The 15,194-nt window shown below is 50.9% G+C and overlaps 2 protein-coding genes across 4 annotated transcripts in view; both read left to right on the top strand.

The window, feature by feature from the left end:
- Positions 1-9,153, top strand: part of LOC122542705 (reticulon-1-A-like) — a 66,388-nt gene extending 57,235 nt beyond the window's left edge. The window contains exons 7-10 of one of the 3 annotated variants that reach the window (XM_087983978.1): positions 1,749-1,818; positions 6,767-6,813; positions 7,142-7,200; positions 7,623-9,153. In XM_087983978.1, the coding sequence (XP_087840104.1) occupies positions 1,749-1,818; positions 6,767-6,813; positions 7,142-7,200; positions 7,623-7,665 (219 nt within the window). In that variant the 3' untranslated portion in view covers positions 7,666-9,153. The remainder of the gene's footprint in view (positions 1-1,748; positions 1,819-6,766; positions 6,814-7,141; positions 7,201-7,622) is intronic. The other 2 variants (XM_087983980.1, XM_087983981.1) reach the window with 2 other exon arrangements.
- A 3,276-nt stretch (positions 9,154-12,429) lies between these two features.
- capn12 (calpain 12) overlaps positions 12,430-15,194 on the top strand; it is a 49,714-nt gene continuing 46,949 nt past the window's right edge. Inside the window, exon 1 of the mRNA XM_087983983.1 lies at positions 12,430-12,708. Within this exon, the coding sequence (XP_087840109.1) occupies positions 12,460-12,708 (249 nt within the window). The 5' untranslated portion in view covers positions 12,430-12,459. The remainder of the gene's footprint in view (positions 12,709-15,194) is intronic.

The raw sequence follows: 15,194 nt of genomic DNA, 5'->3' as shown, positions 1-15,194 counted from the left end.
AGGGAGTGTGTGTGTGGAGGGAGTGTGTGTGGGTGTGTGTGGAGGGAGTGTGTGTGTGTGTATATGTGGGGGGGAGTGTGTGTGTGTGTGGAGGGAGTGTGTGTGTAGTGTGTGTGTGTAGTGTGTGTCTGTGTAGTGTGTGTGTGTGGAAGGAGTGTGTGTCTGTGTGTGGAGGGTGTGTGTGTGTCTGTGTGTGTGGAGGAAGTATGTGTGTGTAGGGTGTGTGTGGGGAGGAAGTATATGTGTGTAGGGTGTGATGGGGGTGTGTGGGGGGGGGGTGTGGGTGTGAGTGTGTGTGTGTGTGTGTGGATGGTGTGTGTGTGTGCAGTGTGTGTGTGGAGGGTGTGTGTGTGTGTGGATGGTGTGTGTGTGTGCAGTGTGTGTGTGGAGGGAGTGTGTGTGTGTGGATGGTGTGTGTGTGTGCAGTGTGTGTGTGGAGGGAGTGTGTGTGTCTGTGTGTGGAGGGAGTGTGGGTGTGTGTGTGGGTGTGTGGAGGGAGTGTGTGTGGGTGTGTGGAGGGAGTGTGTGTGTGGGTGTGTGGAGGGAGTGTGCGTGTGTGTGTGTGTGGAGGGAGTGTGCGTGTGTGGAGGGAGTGTGTATGTCTGTATGAGGAGGGAGTGTATGTGGAGAAGGTAGTGAGTGTCGGGAGGAAGTGTGTGTGTATGTGTGGAGGAAGTGTGTGTGTGGAGGAAGTGTGTGTGTGTGTGTGTAGGAAGTGTGTGTGTGGAGGAAGTGTGTGTGTGTGTGTGTGGAGGGAATGTGTATGTGTGTGGAGGGAGTGTGTGTGAGTGTGGAGGAGGGATGTGTTGGTGTGTGTAGGGTGTGTGGAGGGAGTGTGTGTGTATGGAGGGAGTGTGTGCGTGGAGGGAGTGTGCGTGGAGGGAGTGTGCGTGGAGGGAGTGTGCGTGGAGGGTGTGTGCGTGTGTGTGTGGAGGGATTGTGTGTGTCTGTATGAGGAGGGAGTGTGTGTGTCTGCGTGTGTGTGAAGGAGGGAGTGTGTGTGGAGGAGGGAGTGTGTGTGTGGAGGAATTGTGTGTGTGTGTGTGTGTGTGTGGAGGAATTGTGTGTGTGTGGAGGGATAGTGTGTGTGTGGAGGGAGGGAGTGTGTGTATGTATATGTGTGTGTGTGTGTGTGTGTGTGTGTGTGGAGGGATGCAGATAGCTTGGTTCTTTGTTGTGAGAGAGTCTAGGAGCAGAGGGCATCATCTCAGAGTAAGGGGACATACATTTAAGACCGAGATGAGGAGGAATTTCTCAGAAGGGATCTGCAGAATTCTTCACCACAGAGGGGTGTCGAGGCTGGAACATTAAGTGGATGCAAGGCTGAGAAAGACGGATTTCTAGTCAGTAATCAAGGGACATAGAGACAAGGCAGAAGAGTGGTGTTGAGGCTGATCCATGACCTCATTGAGTGACAGAGCAGACATAGTGCAGGCTGAATCGCGTCCTCATGCTCCTATGGCTTATGACCTCTTTCAACATGCAGCCACGGGGGGACATTGGGCGGAATAGCTCCCTTGATTGAGTTCTGTCCAATTTATGATGGGGATGGGGGGGTGTTGGGACCCTGCGGGAAGGAAAACAGTGAAAAGAAGCCACTCATGGAAACGAATATACTGGTCATACTGGAGTTTGAATTTGCAGCATACAAGTTAGAACGGTGTGTCTCCTTCAACAGGTTTACTGGTTTATCACTGTGGGAAAGATTAGTTGCTGAGTTTGTGTGTGTCTCTCTTTCTCTTTTCCAGTTCGGAGTGCTGCTGTGGCTGATGACATATGTCGGGGCCATATTTAATGGCCTGACCCTCACTATTCTGGGTAAGGAGTAGGGCGCGCCTGCCAAAGTTACTAAATCTACAAAGCCAACTTCCAGGGGTCATGATTTGGAGATGCCGGTGTTGGACTGGAGTGTACAAAGTTAAAAATCACACAACACCAGGTTATAATCCACCCACCTCCATAACCAGCGCAACAAACTTTTATCCACCCACCTCCATAACCAGCGCTCCTCAAACATTCCAGAAGATTCCCCTGGCCTCGGAACCTATTCCGCCATTAGCCATGCGGCTAATACAGCTGCCACCCCCACGCTGATTGATGATGTCACTTCCGCCACTCCCACAACCACTTCCACCCCTCACAATTCCTCATGCATCACACGTGACATCACTTCCGCCCCTCACATCATCGCTGATGCCACATGCTCTGTGACTTCCGCCACCCCTACTGCCGTTGTCACCACCACTTCCGCCCCCACCAATGCCACTTACCTGCATTCTGCTGACATGCCTTCCATAGACCCCACTGTCACTATCCCCACCCCCCAGAACCCCAAGGGGAACACTATCCCTGTTCATGACTCCACCCCCATTCCCCCCACCATCACACCCACTCCAGTTACTGGCTCCGCCCCCACTCCCAGCTCTACACCCACACGAGATCCCAGCTCCCAGACCTGCCAAGTTTTCACCATCCCTCCAGACCTTCCCATCACTGAGGACGAACGATCAGTCCTCAGCAAAGGACTCACCTTCGTCCCCCTCCGTCCACGCATCAATGAATTTAATAAACACTGTGACGTCGAACAATTCTTCTGTCGCCTCCGCCTCTGAGCTTACTTTCACAATCAGGACTCCCACCCACCTTCCGAGGACCCCTTCGCCCACCTCTAACACACTGCATCCACCTGGACACCCCGCGCTGGCCTATTACCCGCCCTCGACCTCTTCATTTCCAACTGCCGCCGGGACATTAACCGCTCAACCTGTCTACTTCCCTCCCCCACTCCAACCTCTCACCCTCACAACGCGCAGCCCTCCAATCCCTCTGCTCTAATCCCAACCTCACCATCAAGCCAGCAGATAAAGGGGGCGCAGTGGTAGTCTGGCACACTGACCTCTACACCGCTGAAGCCAAACGTCAACTCGAGGACACCTCTTCCTACTGCCCCCTCGACCATGATCCCACCCTCCATCACCAAACCATCATCTCCCAGATCATACAGAACCTCATCACCTCAGGAGATCTCCCACCCACAGCTTCCAACCTCATAGTCCGGGAACCCCGCACTGCCCGGTTCGACCTCCTTCCCAAGATCCACAAGCCTGACCACCCTGGCCGACCCATGTCTCAGCATGCTTCTGCCCCACTGAACTCATCTCTACCTACCTCGACACTGTCCTATCCCCCCTAGTCCAGGAACAACCCACATACGTTTGAGACACCACCCACGCCCTCCACCTCCTCCAAGACTTCCGTTTCCCCGGCCTCCAACACCTCATCTTCACATGGATATCCAATCCCTCTACACCTCCATCCGCCATGACCAGGGCCTCCAAGCCCTCCGTTTTTTCCTCTCCAGACGTCCCCAACAGTACCCTTCCACCGACACTCTCATTCGTTTGGCCGAACTGGTCCTCACCCTTAACAATTTCTCCTTTGAATCCTCCCACTTCCTCGAGACCAAAGGGGTAGCATGGGCACACATATGGGCCCCAGCTATGCCTGTCTCTTTGTTGGCTACGTAGCGCAGTTGATCTTCTGTAATTACACCGACACCACTCCCCACCTCTTCCTCTGCTACATTGATGACTGCATTGGCGCCACCTCGTGCTCCTGTGAGGAGGTTGAGCAATTCATCAACTTCACCAACACATTCCACCCTGACCTTAAATTTACCTGGACCATCTCTGACACCTCCCTCCCCTTCCTGGACCTCTCCATCTCCATTAATGACGACCGACTTGACACTGACATTTTTTACAAACCCACCGACTCCCACAGCTACCTGGATTACACCTCTTCCCACCCTATCTCCTGCAAAAATGCCATCCCGTATTCCCAATTCCTCCGCCTCCACCAGATCTGCTCCCAGGAGGACCAGTTCCACCACAGAACACACCAGATGGCCTCCTTCTTTAGAGACCGCAATTTCCCTTCCCACGTGGTTAAAGATGCCCTCCAACGCATCTCGTCTACATCCTGCACCTCCGCCCTCAGACCCCACCCCTCCAACCGTAACAAGGACAGAACGCCCCTGGTGCTCACCTTCCACCCTACCAACCTTCGTATAAACCAAATCATCCACCGACATTTCCGCCACCTCCAAACAGACCCCACCACCAGGGATATATTTCCCTCCCCACCCCTTTCCGCCTTCCGCAAAGACCGTTCCCTCTGTGACTACCTGGTCAGGTCCACGCCCCCCCCCCCCTACAACCCACCCTCCCATCCTGGCACTTTCCCCTGCCACCGCAGGAACTGTAAAACCTGCGCCCACACCTCCTCCCTCACCTCTATCCAAGGCCCTGAAGGAGCCTTCCACATCCATCAAAGTTTTACTTGCACATCCACTAATATCATTTATTGTATCCGTTGCTCCCGATGCGGTCTCCTCTACATTGGGGAGACTGGGCGCCTCCTAGCAGAGCGCTTTAGGGAACATCTCCGAGACACCCGCACCAATCAACCACTCCGCCCCGTGGCCCAACATTTCAACTCCCCCTCCCACTCTGCTGAGGACATGGAGGTCCTGGGCCTCCTTCACCGCTGCTCCTCACCACCAGACGCTTGGAGGAAGAACGCCTCATCTTCCGCCTAGGAACACTTCAACCCCAGGACATCAATCTGGACTTCAACAGTTTCCTCATTTCCCCTTCCCCCACCTCACCCTAGTTCTAAACTTCCAGCTCAGCACTGACCCCATGACTTGTCCGGACTTGTCCTACCTGACTATTTCCTTTTCCACCTATCCACTCCACCCTCTCCTCCCTGACCTATCACCTTCATCCCCTCCCCCACTCACCCATTGTACTCTATGCTACTTTCTCCCCACCCCCACCCTCCTCTAGCTTATCTCTCCACGCTTCAGGCTCACTGCCTTTATTCCTAATGAAGGGCTTTTGCCCGAAACGTCGATTTCGAAGCTCCTTGGATGCTGCCTGAACTGCTGTGCTCTTCCAGCACCACTAATCCAGAATCTGGTTTCCAGCATCTGCAGTCATTATTTTTACCTCTATAGTCCAACAGGTTTAATTGGAAGCATGCTAGCTTTCGGAGCGTCTCTCCATCAGGTGATGAAGGAGCGTCGCTCCAAAAGCTAGTGTGCTTCCAACTAAACCTGTTGGACTATAACCTGGTGTTGTGTGATTTTTAATTTCCAGGGGGACATTCCAGCTCCCCCGGTGGCTTCACCGGGAGAATTCCCTCCAGTCTGGGAGAGGCCTGGAGGTTCTGTAAGGATTCTCTCCATTATCACATTTGTAGAGTCTTGGACAAACAACTTCGACAATGTGAACTGGGCAGCAGAATTCCTGGGGTGGATAGGTTGGGGGCTGGGGGGGGATGACTGACTGACTGAAACATGCTCAGTGACAGACACAGCATCTGGTTGAAACTGAATCGTAGAGCAGGCAGAGCTCAGAAGCTATCCTTCCCCTCTGCTGAGTAAACTGACCTCAGGTAAGGTGAAGCTGAACATGATTTAATTAGTGAAATGGTTCAGATAGAATTTCCCACTTTTGTTCCTCTTAATGCTTTGCACTCAAACACACACACATACACATGCGCAGAGACTAGAGAAACTGGGATTGTTCACCTTAAAGCTAAGGGAACATTTATCGACACGTTCCACATGATGAAGGGGTTTGTAATAGTTCACATTTCCACCTGGCTGGAGTGTCAGTAACCCATTGGCCCAAATTGAACATAATCAACAAAGACGTAGATGGAGAGATGAAGCGAATTTATTTTTGTGCAGTGACTTGTTAAGGAATGCACTGTCTGAAGCAGATCCAATAGGAACTGAAGGGAACCAGTTTCGACCAGATGCTGTGTCTCTCACTGAGCGAGTTTCAGGCAATCGCCAGGAATTCTGCTGCCCAGTTCACATTGTCGAAGTTGTTTGTCCAAGACTCTACCAATGTGCGAATGGGGAGATTCGTTACAGAACCTTTGGCCCTCTCCCAGACTCGAGGGAATTCTCCCAGCAAAGCGACAGGGGGAGCTAGAATGTCCTCTGGAAGTAGCCTTTAAAGGTTGAGTAACTTTGACAAGATAAACGTTTGAAGTGGAAAAGTATTGTAGAACTGTCAGTAAAAGAGCAAAATAAGAAGGGACCGGGACTAATTGGAGAGCTCTTTCAAAGAGCTGGCATGGGGTCAATGCACCAAATGGCCTCTGTCTGTGTTGTGAGATGATAGGCCTGTACAATTGATGACCAAGGGGATTTAAAGATTATCAAGGATATGCAGAAATGTAGAGTTGAGGTTAAACTCAGATCAGCCACAATCTTATTGAACGGTGGAACAGACTCAATGGGCCGATTGGCCTACACTTTTCCTTATGTTTGTATTTATAGCTACTCTCAGTAATGGTGACCACGTTAAAGATCACCGATTATCATTTTTAACAACCCAATCCCTTAGGGTTGGAAATCAGCCACCCTTACCAGGGCTGGCTTATGCATGACTCCATACCCATTGCAATGGGTCAGGTCTTAACTGCCCTCTGAAATGGCTGATCAAGCCGAGTTCATTCAATGGCGAGTTGGGATGGGTAACAATTTTATTCCTGCTCCTCGGACGCTGCCTGAACTGCTGTGCTCTTCCAGCACCACTAGTCCAGAATCTGGTTTCCAGCACCTGCAGTCATTGTTTTTACCTGGGTAACAACAGCCAGCCTTGTCGGTAATGTCCACATCCTGTGGCTGAATAAAGTTTTTTAAAAACACTGCACATGTCCTGATGTTGTTTTCTCTTGTTTTCAGTGACAGTTGCTATCTTCATTGTTCCTTTGGTGTATCGGAAACACAAGGTACGTATTGGAGCTACCTCCTCCAGCTCAGCCTCCTGCCCTTTACCAAACGTGTATAACCCACAAAGACTGACATGTAGCAGGAGGTAAAGTTTGGCCTTAGTGCCATTAGGGCAACCATCGAGTTGCTGATTCCTTCCAATATCCCCTTGCTAGGCAGTATGTGTCTGTGTTTGCATATCTGTCTGTCTCTGTATCTGTGTTTGTACGTCTGTGTGTGTGTAAGTGATCTGTGCTGCATAAGGAGCTTTGGCTGTGTGATAAGAATGGCTTCCCCATCTCACTAACTTTCGTGACTTCTACTGATTCTCCCGTTTCTCTCCACCAGGTTCACATCAACCAGTACCTGGGGCTGGTGACAGGACAGATCAAGGAATTCACAGCAAAGTACACTTCTCTTTACTGGCTTCCGCGAATGCTCCCCACTATCCACCTATCCCACTTGCCCCCCACTAACCCCTCCTCCAGTAGCCTCCTTCTCCACTCACCCCCTCTCCTATTGCCTGTCCTCACCTCCCGCCCTTTTTGACCCCCTTCTCCGCTGACCTCCCCCACAGACCCCTCACCCACAGACAACCCAGCCACTGACTGCCCCTCTCTCACTGACCCTCTCTCCTCCTGATCGTTCTTTCCTCCCGACCCATTTCCACTGTCCAAGAGACAAACGTGTTCGTTCACAAACCCCAGCCCCAGATGTTCTCCTGGCTGAGTCCATGCCAGTTAGACCTCTCCTGTCGGAAGCAGCGTTTTTTTTTTAACCAGAGGAATCTCCATCTCTCTTCAGTCGGTCTCTCTTTCTCTCTTTCCAGAATCCAGGCTAAGCTCCCAGGATCCAAACCCAAAGCCGAATGAGTGGACCCAAAGGTGAACCTGCAGCCACTGAGCAAACTCCCGGACCCAACAATGCAATTAATCTTTACAATCGAGAGTCTTAACCGCCCACAAATCAGAGCACAGGGATCGAACATTTTTTTTTAAAAGGCTGCATTTGCCCCTTGGCCCAAGGTTCAAGGGACTCCCCTTCTGATTAATTTATCTTTTAATGCAGGGCATGCTCCCAGCCCAGCCTGCTGGCCTGTTCACAACAGCGATACCTCATGGGAACCTGGATGAAGGTGGGAACACAGTTTTATGGGTGAATAAGATCAGAATTTAGACTGAGGGACCTTTGGGTCTGGAAGAGGGTGAAGGATGGGTATTGTAAGGAGGCCAGGGCTTGTGAGTGAAGGGGCCTGAGAGTTCAGAGGGGGAATTATAGGGTAGAGGGATTAGATGAGGGCAGAGACAGGAGTTGTAGACAAAACAAAAGAACTAGGGCCTCTGCCATTCGATATAACTGTAGCTTATTTTCTACCTCAGCTCCACCTTCTCACCTGTCTCCCACCTCCCTCATTCTAAAAGATGCCTTATTTATATCAGATATTGCAGCATCCTTAACCCACTGCAGTAGAGTGTTAGGTGACATCTTTAGATAGAGAGTGGTTAGAGCATAACGTTATAGAATGAGGGGCTCATACAGAAAGGGTTGAGGGTGTAGAGGTGAAAATCCTTCCTCACAATCACTGAGTCACCAAACCTGAAAATATCATTTACAACCAGCGGTTTGAAAGATTCAAGATTTACACAGAACCCTTCGCTCTGAAAATTTCTGATCCCTTTTATTTCTTTGATGGAAGTTGAGAGTCAGTGGCAAGATCAGCGTCAGTGGCTCATCCCAACTATGACGGTGACAACTGCTGTGGGGTCTGGAGTCACATGTAGGCCACACCAGGTAAGGATGGGCAGATTTCCTTCGCTAAAGGGACATGAGTGAACTGGATGGATTTTCACAACCATCAATAATTGCTCACTTAGGATAAGCTTTCAATTGGGCTTCAACCCTCACCCCCAGACACTCATTGTGTGCCTCTGGATCGCTAGTCCAGGGACGGTACCACTATGCTGGTCTCTCCCCTCCCCCCCTCCCCCTCCCCGCCAAGAGATTCATGATTCTGTATGGAAAACATTTGAGAGTGGGTTTAGCTGTGAAATCCTTCATGTCTGATGTCTTGTTGACTTGATCAAACTTAAAAAACAGCCATGTGGATGAGTCTACACAGACGCTGATCTTGCCACTGACGCACAACTTCCATCAAAAAAATAAAAAGGATCAGATATTTTCAGAGCGAGGGGTTCTGTGTAAATCTTGAATCTTTCAAACCGCTGGTTGTAAATGATATTTCCAGGTTTGGTGACTCAGTGGTGGGCTGGAAACACCAGCCCTCAAAATGCAACAATTGTGAGAATGGGTGAAAAAGCATGTAGGTTTTTTTTAATGGTGCTCATCACATATGAACTTAAGCATCAAAAAGTATGATATACTAAAAAGGCTACAGCTGCATGCAATTCCCAATAATCTTTGTTCCTATTATTTAATTGTGGAATCCATGTTTAAAAGCCTATGTAAACAATGTGTTACTCTGCAATAGCATCCTTCCTCCAGTGGTGTCCCTGCGGCCCTGGCAGAAGGTCGGGCTTATAACAGGGGAGAGGTCCCAGCTGGGTGGCAGCACCAAGGCCGGAGACAGTGGGCAGACTGTCCATTATATACCCCGACAGTGACATCCAGCAATCAGCCCAGAGTGTGGCAGGGCCAGATCATCCCTGTCTCCTGTTGTGCTGCCACCTACTGGTAAATATCATGCTCAACAATATCCCCTGAAAAACACAAGAGATAGGAATTACAATAGAAATATATCAGAAATGACTTTGCATGGGGGATCGAGTTACACTCCACAAGCTCTGGTCCTAAAAGCCCCATCTATATAACATCTGAGAACATAAACTGACATTGTACATATATTTCGTAGTTAAATAGTGATGTACTTCAGTATTCTGCATTTTAAAAAAACTCATTCATAGGGTGAGGGTCGAGTGAAGAGTCAACCACAACAATGTGAACCTGGAGTCACATGTAGGCCAGACAAGGTAAGCATGGTAGTTTCCTCGCCTAAAGAATATAAGTGAGCCACAGGTTTTTTTGTTTTCCCTGACAATCAATTCACAATCATCATTTACCGCCTAATTCCAAAGTTTTACTGATTTCAAATTCCACCATCTCCCACAGCAGGATTCAAACCCAGGTCCCCCAGACATTACCCGGGTTTCTGGAGGCCGTCCGCTGCGTGGCTGCTTTCCAGTGTGGTCAGCCCTCCTGTGAGGAGACCAATCGCAGATGAGGTGACCCGTTCAGCAGAACACCTTGGTTCAGTGGGCAACCACGACCCAACCTGCTCTCACCTTGACCTTACCAACGAAAGTCAGTGCAAACTCAAGGAACAGGATGTATTTTTTTTCTCAGTTGGTTACTTCACAGCTTTCTGAACCCAACAATGGGATCAACATAATCTCCTCGTCGCCATTCTGTCTCCTTTGTGTGAAACTGGTTTCGTCTGTTTGCAGTTTTCAAAGACTGATCTAAGTAGTTCTTTTGTTGCCTTTATTATATTTCCACCCTGAGCTCTGCATGACTGACCTTTCCAATATTTAACCTCTCCTGTCTTTCATTTCATCACAGATCATTCCCTTGTAGCTGGCCTTTTCCTGAACTATGAAGCGTCAATTTGTCCCATTAGTACTCTGCTCTTTCAACATAATCGAGAGGTTAAAGCAGTTAAAAGATCCTTAGATAAGTACATGAATGTTTGAAGGGATATGGTCGAAGCGCAGGCAGGTGCGACTAGCTGAGTTTGAGATTATGGTCGGCATGTACTGGTTGGTCCAGCCTGTGCTGTACGACTCTTTGACTCTATTGTAAAGATACAAATTACTGAAAAGTTTTTAAAAAAGTATTGCTCTCAGGACTTTTGGCTTGTGTCCAGTTGCAGAATGTAACATAAAGAAAATTGACGCTTCGCAACAGGCAGGGCCAATTGAAAGAATTTTATGATCGACACAGTGATAATGCAGTTGGAGTGGGTTCAAATTTCACCACGGAGCAGGTGGAATTTAAATCCAAATCATAAATTAAACATGGTGACTATGAAACGATTGTCAATTTGTTGTAAAGCCATCTAATGCCCCTCAAGGGAAATCTGCTGTCCACACCTGGCCTGCCTTCATGTGACTCCAGTCTCCACAGCTATTTGGTTGGGTTTTATCTGCCCTCTGAAATGCCCAAGCGAGATAATTAAAGGGCACTTAGAGATGGGTAATAAATGCTGGCTTGGCCAGTGTCGCCCAGGTGAAAGAATAAAGGGGGAGGGAAATGATCTGCTCTGACATTTCTCTAGACTACTCCAGCGATCACAGTAATCCAAATGCTTTCTGTGAGCCAGTGAGTGCTGACACCCAGCACAGGAGACTGGCCCTTGGACTAAATCTCAACCATGATCTGACTGCTGAGGTGGCTCAGTTTAGTAATGCACTTACCTCTGCCAGCCGCAGTATCTGGGCATTACCACACCGAAGTTGCTACACGCAACTTTGTCACTGTGTTTCTGACAGTTCACAAGGTGCAAAGTGGGCCACCATGACGCGGTGGCAGTGTCCCTTATCTCTGGGTCAGAAGGCCCTAGTTCAAGAGGTGTGAAATAAGAATCTCTGAACAGGTTGATTAGAAAATCACTACAAGTTGAAATGTGCAGTGGGGTGCCCTGCAATGGTAAAAGTTGCTACATCAATGCATTTGTTTTTTCTATTTAGGAGATATTTTTCTCTGAATAAAATTGTGGCTAACAATATCTCACAGTGGCTCACAGGGAAGTTCAGTTTTTCTCTGATGGTTTTCAACCTCACTGCCTCTCACTGTCGACAGATCCTCGACATGTTATATCGTGTTAATTTGCAGCCGCTTCAGGAAAATAGGGCAAAGAGGAAATCTACAATTTTGAAAATCTCTGTCATTCTTGATCACAGTGGGATGTTGCTAGCCAGTTCACTGCTCTGTGCTCTATTCTTCAAGTCTGAATTTGTAAAAGAACCTATACCTGCATCTGAAACAGTGCAATAAAGGAGGCTTTCCTCAACCAACAGTGTGTGACTCGTACCTCAACACGAATACAAGATCAGAAAATATCTTCCTGTGAAGAGGGATGGTATGAGAGAGTGGGAGGGAGAGAGAGAAAGGGGAGAGAGAAGGGAGGGAAGGAGAGAAAAACAGACGTTGAATGAGAGGAAAGGACACAAGGAAGATGGAGGAAAAGGGGGTAGGAGAGAGGGAGTGATCAGAATGAGATACAGGGGGCAAGGGGACGGAGAAGGGAGGAATGAAGGAGACACAGGGAGAAAATGAGAGGGAGAAAGGGTGGGACAGAAAGTGATACAAAGTCAGGGACTTGAGGAAAGGGACAGGGAGGGTAGAATGGTTTGGGAGAGGAGGGGGAATTGAATGGTAAGGAGGGATTCGAGGAGAGGGGAAAAGAGGAGGGACAGGGGAGAGCAATGAGGCAGGGGAGAGGGGGGAGCAGCAGATTGGGAGGGAAGGGCGAGGAAAGGAGGGAGGGAGGAAGGAACGGGGGTTAGGGAGAGAGGGTGGCAGCTGGAGGGAGGGACCGAGAGAGAGGGAGGGACTGGGTATTAAAGGAGGAGGAAGGGAAAGCCAGAGAGAGAGAGAGGCGGGGAGCTTGTGATTTGAAGGAGAGCTCGGCTCAGGAGCAGGACAGCGCGATGGGGAACACGGACTCAGGGATGCTCGAAGACGTTGACCCCTCTATCCTGGAGGGACCCGAGAACCCTCCCCGGGCGAACGGCGCCGGGAGCCGGGAGAACCCGGTGAAGTTCCAGGGTCAGGACTTCGAGCAGATCCGGAGCCAGTTGCTGCGGGACCAGAGACTTTTCGAAGATCCCAAATTTCCTGCAGCCGAGGGGTCCCTGGGACCAGTGAATGAAACGGGGATCGAGTGGATGCGAGCCAGTGTAAGATCCGGGATCAGGTCGATCAAAGTGCGGTAATCTAGAGACTAGGGAAGTGGGAGTGGGCTGGACTAAAGGATAGAGACAGGAGTTAGTCAGAGCTCAGGGACTTTGTTTCTCAAATTAAAACTTTATCCTTGTTAACTGTCCCACATTCTGCACTGCACTGTGTCAACAAAGCACCAAATACCCCCTGACAATCTCTCCACACCCGTGTCCTTTTCATATAAGGTGTCAGTGTTTACAGGGACACTCGGGGGGAGGGGTCAGTATTTACAGGGAGACTGGGGGGGGGTCAGTATTTACAGGGAGACTGGGGGGCGGGGGGGTCAGTGCTTACAGGGAGACTCCGGGGGGGGGGGGGGAGTGTCAGTATTTACAGGGACACTCGGGGGGGGGGTCAGTATTTACAGGGAGACTGGGGGGAAGGAGGAGGAGTGTCAGTATTTACAGGGAGACTGGGGGGGGGGGAGGAGTGTCAGTATTTACAGGGACACTCGGGGGGGGGGGTCAGTATTTACAGGGAGACTGGGGGGAAGGAGGAGGAGTGTCAGTATTTACAGGGAGACTGGGGGGGGAGGAGTGTCAGTATTTACAGGGACACTCGGGGGGGGGGTCAGTATTTACAGGGAGACTGGGGGGAAGGAGGAGGAGTGTCAGTATTTATAGGGAGACTGGGGGGGGAGTGTCAGTATTTACAGGGAGACTGGGGGGGGGAGTGTCAGTATTTACAGGGAGACGGGGGGGGGAGGAGGAGGAGTGTCAGTATTTACAGGGAGACTGGGGGGGGAGTGTCAGTATTTACAGGGAGACTGGGGGGGGGGGAGAGGAGGAGTGTCAGTATTTACAGGGAGACTGCCGGGGGGAGTGTCAGTATTTACAGGGAGACTGGGGGGGGAGGAGTGTCAGTATTTACAGGGAGAATCGGGGGGGGGGGGGGGAGTGTCAGTATTTACAGGGAGACATGGGGAGGGAGGAGGAGGAGTGTCAGTATTTACAGGGAGACTGGGGGGGGAGTGTCAGTATTTACAGGGAGACATGGGGAGGGAGGAGGAGGAGTGTCAGTATTTACAGGGAGACTGGGGGGGAGGAGGAGGAGTGTCAGTATTTACAGGGAGACTGGGGGGAGGAGGGGGAGTGTCAGTATTTACAGGGAGACTGGGGGGGGAGGAGTGTCAGTATTTACAGGGAGACTGGGGGGGGAGGAGGAGGAGTGTCAGTATTTACAGGGAGACTGGGGGGGGGAGGAGTGTCAGTATTTACAGGGAGACTGGGGGGGAGGAGGAGGAGTGTCAGTATTTACAGGGAGACTGGGGGGGGGAGGAGTGTCAGTATTTACAGGGAGACTGGGGGGGGGAGGAGGAGGAGTGTCAGTATTTACAGGGAGACTGGGGGGGGGGGAGGAGGAGGAGTGTCAGTATTTACAGGGAGACATGGGGGGGGGGAGGAGGAGTGTCAGTATTTACAGGGAGCCATGGGGGGAGGAGGAGTGTCAGTATTTACAGGGAGACTGGGGGGGGGAGGAGGAGTGTCAGTATTTACAGGGAGACATGGGGGGAGGAGGAGTGTCAGTATTTACAGGGAGACTGGGGGGGGGAGGAGGAGGAGTGTCAGTATTTACAGGGAGACATGGGGGGGGGGAAGGAGTGTCAGTATTTACAGGGAGACTGGGGGGGGGGGGGGGAAGGAGTGTCAGTATTTACAGGGAGACTGCCGGGGGGAGTGTCAGTATTTACAGGGAGACTGGGGGGGGGGGGGGAAGGAGTGTCAGTATTTACAGGGAGACTGGGGGGGGGGGAAGGAGTGTCAGTATTTACAGGGAGACGGGGGGGAGGAGGAGGAGTGTCAGTATTTACAGGGAGACATGGGGGGGGGAAGGAGTGTCAGTATTTACAGGGAGACTGGAGGGAGGAGGAGGAGTGTCAGTATTTACAGGGAGACTGGGGGGAGGAGGGGGAGTGTCAGTATTTACAGGGAGACTGGGGGGGAGGAGGAGGAGTGTCAGTATTTACAGGGAGACTGGAGGGAGGAGGAGGAGTGTCAGTATTTACAGGGAGACTGGGGGGGAAGAGGAGTGTCAGTATTTACAGGGAGACTGGGGGGAGGAGGAGGAGTGTCAGTATTTACAGGGAGACTGGGGGGGAGGAGGAGGAGTGTCAGTATTTACAGGGAGACTGGGGGGGAAGAGGAGTGTCAGTATTTACAGGGAGACTGGGGGGGGGAGGAGGAGGAGTGTCAGTATTTACAGGGAGACTGGGGGGGGGGAGGAGGAGTGTCAGTATTTACAGGGAGACTGGGGGGGGGGAGGAGGAGGAGTGTCAGTATTTACAGGGAGACATGGGGGGGGGGAGGAGGAGTGTCAGTATTTACAGGGAGCCATGGGGGGAGGAGGAGTGTCAGTATTTACAGGGAGACTGGGGGGGGGGGGGAGGAGGAGTGTCAGTATTTACAGGGAGACATGGGGGGGGGGCATGGAGTGTCAGTATTTA

This window comes from Chiloscyllium plagiosum, unplaced genomic scaffold (genome assembly GCF_037043375.1).
Source record: "Chiloscyllium plagiosum isolate Xiang-an unplaced genomic scaffold, Cpla_swu_hap1 HiC_scaffold_47, whole genome shotgun sequence".
Lineage (NCBI taxonomy): Eukaryota > Metazoa > Chordata > Chondrichthyes > Orectolobiformes > Hemiscylliidae > Chiloscyllium > Chiloscyllium plagiosum.
Note: the sequence above shows the minus strand (reverse complement) of the source record. Positions and strands in the feature narration are given on the sequence as shown.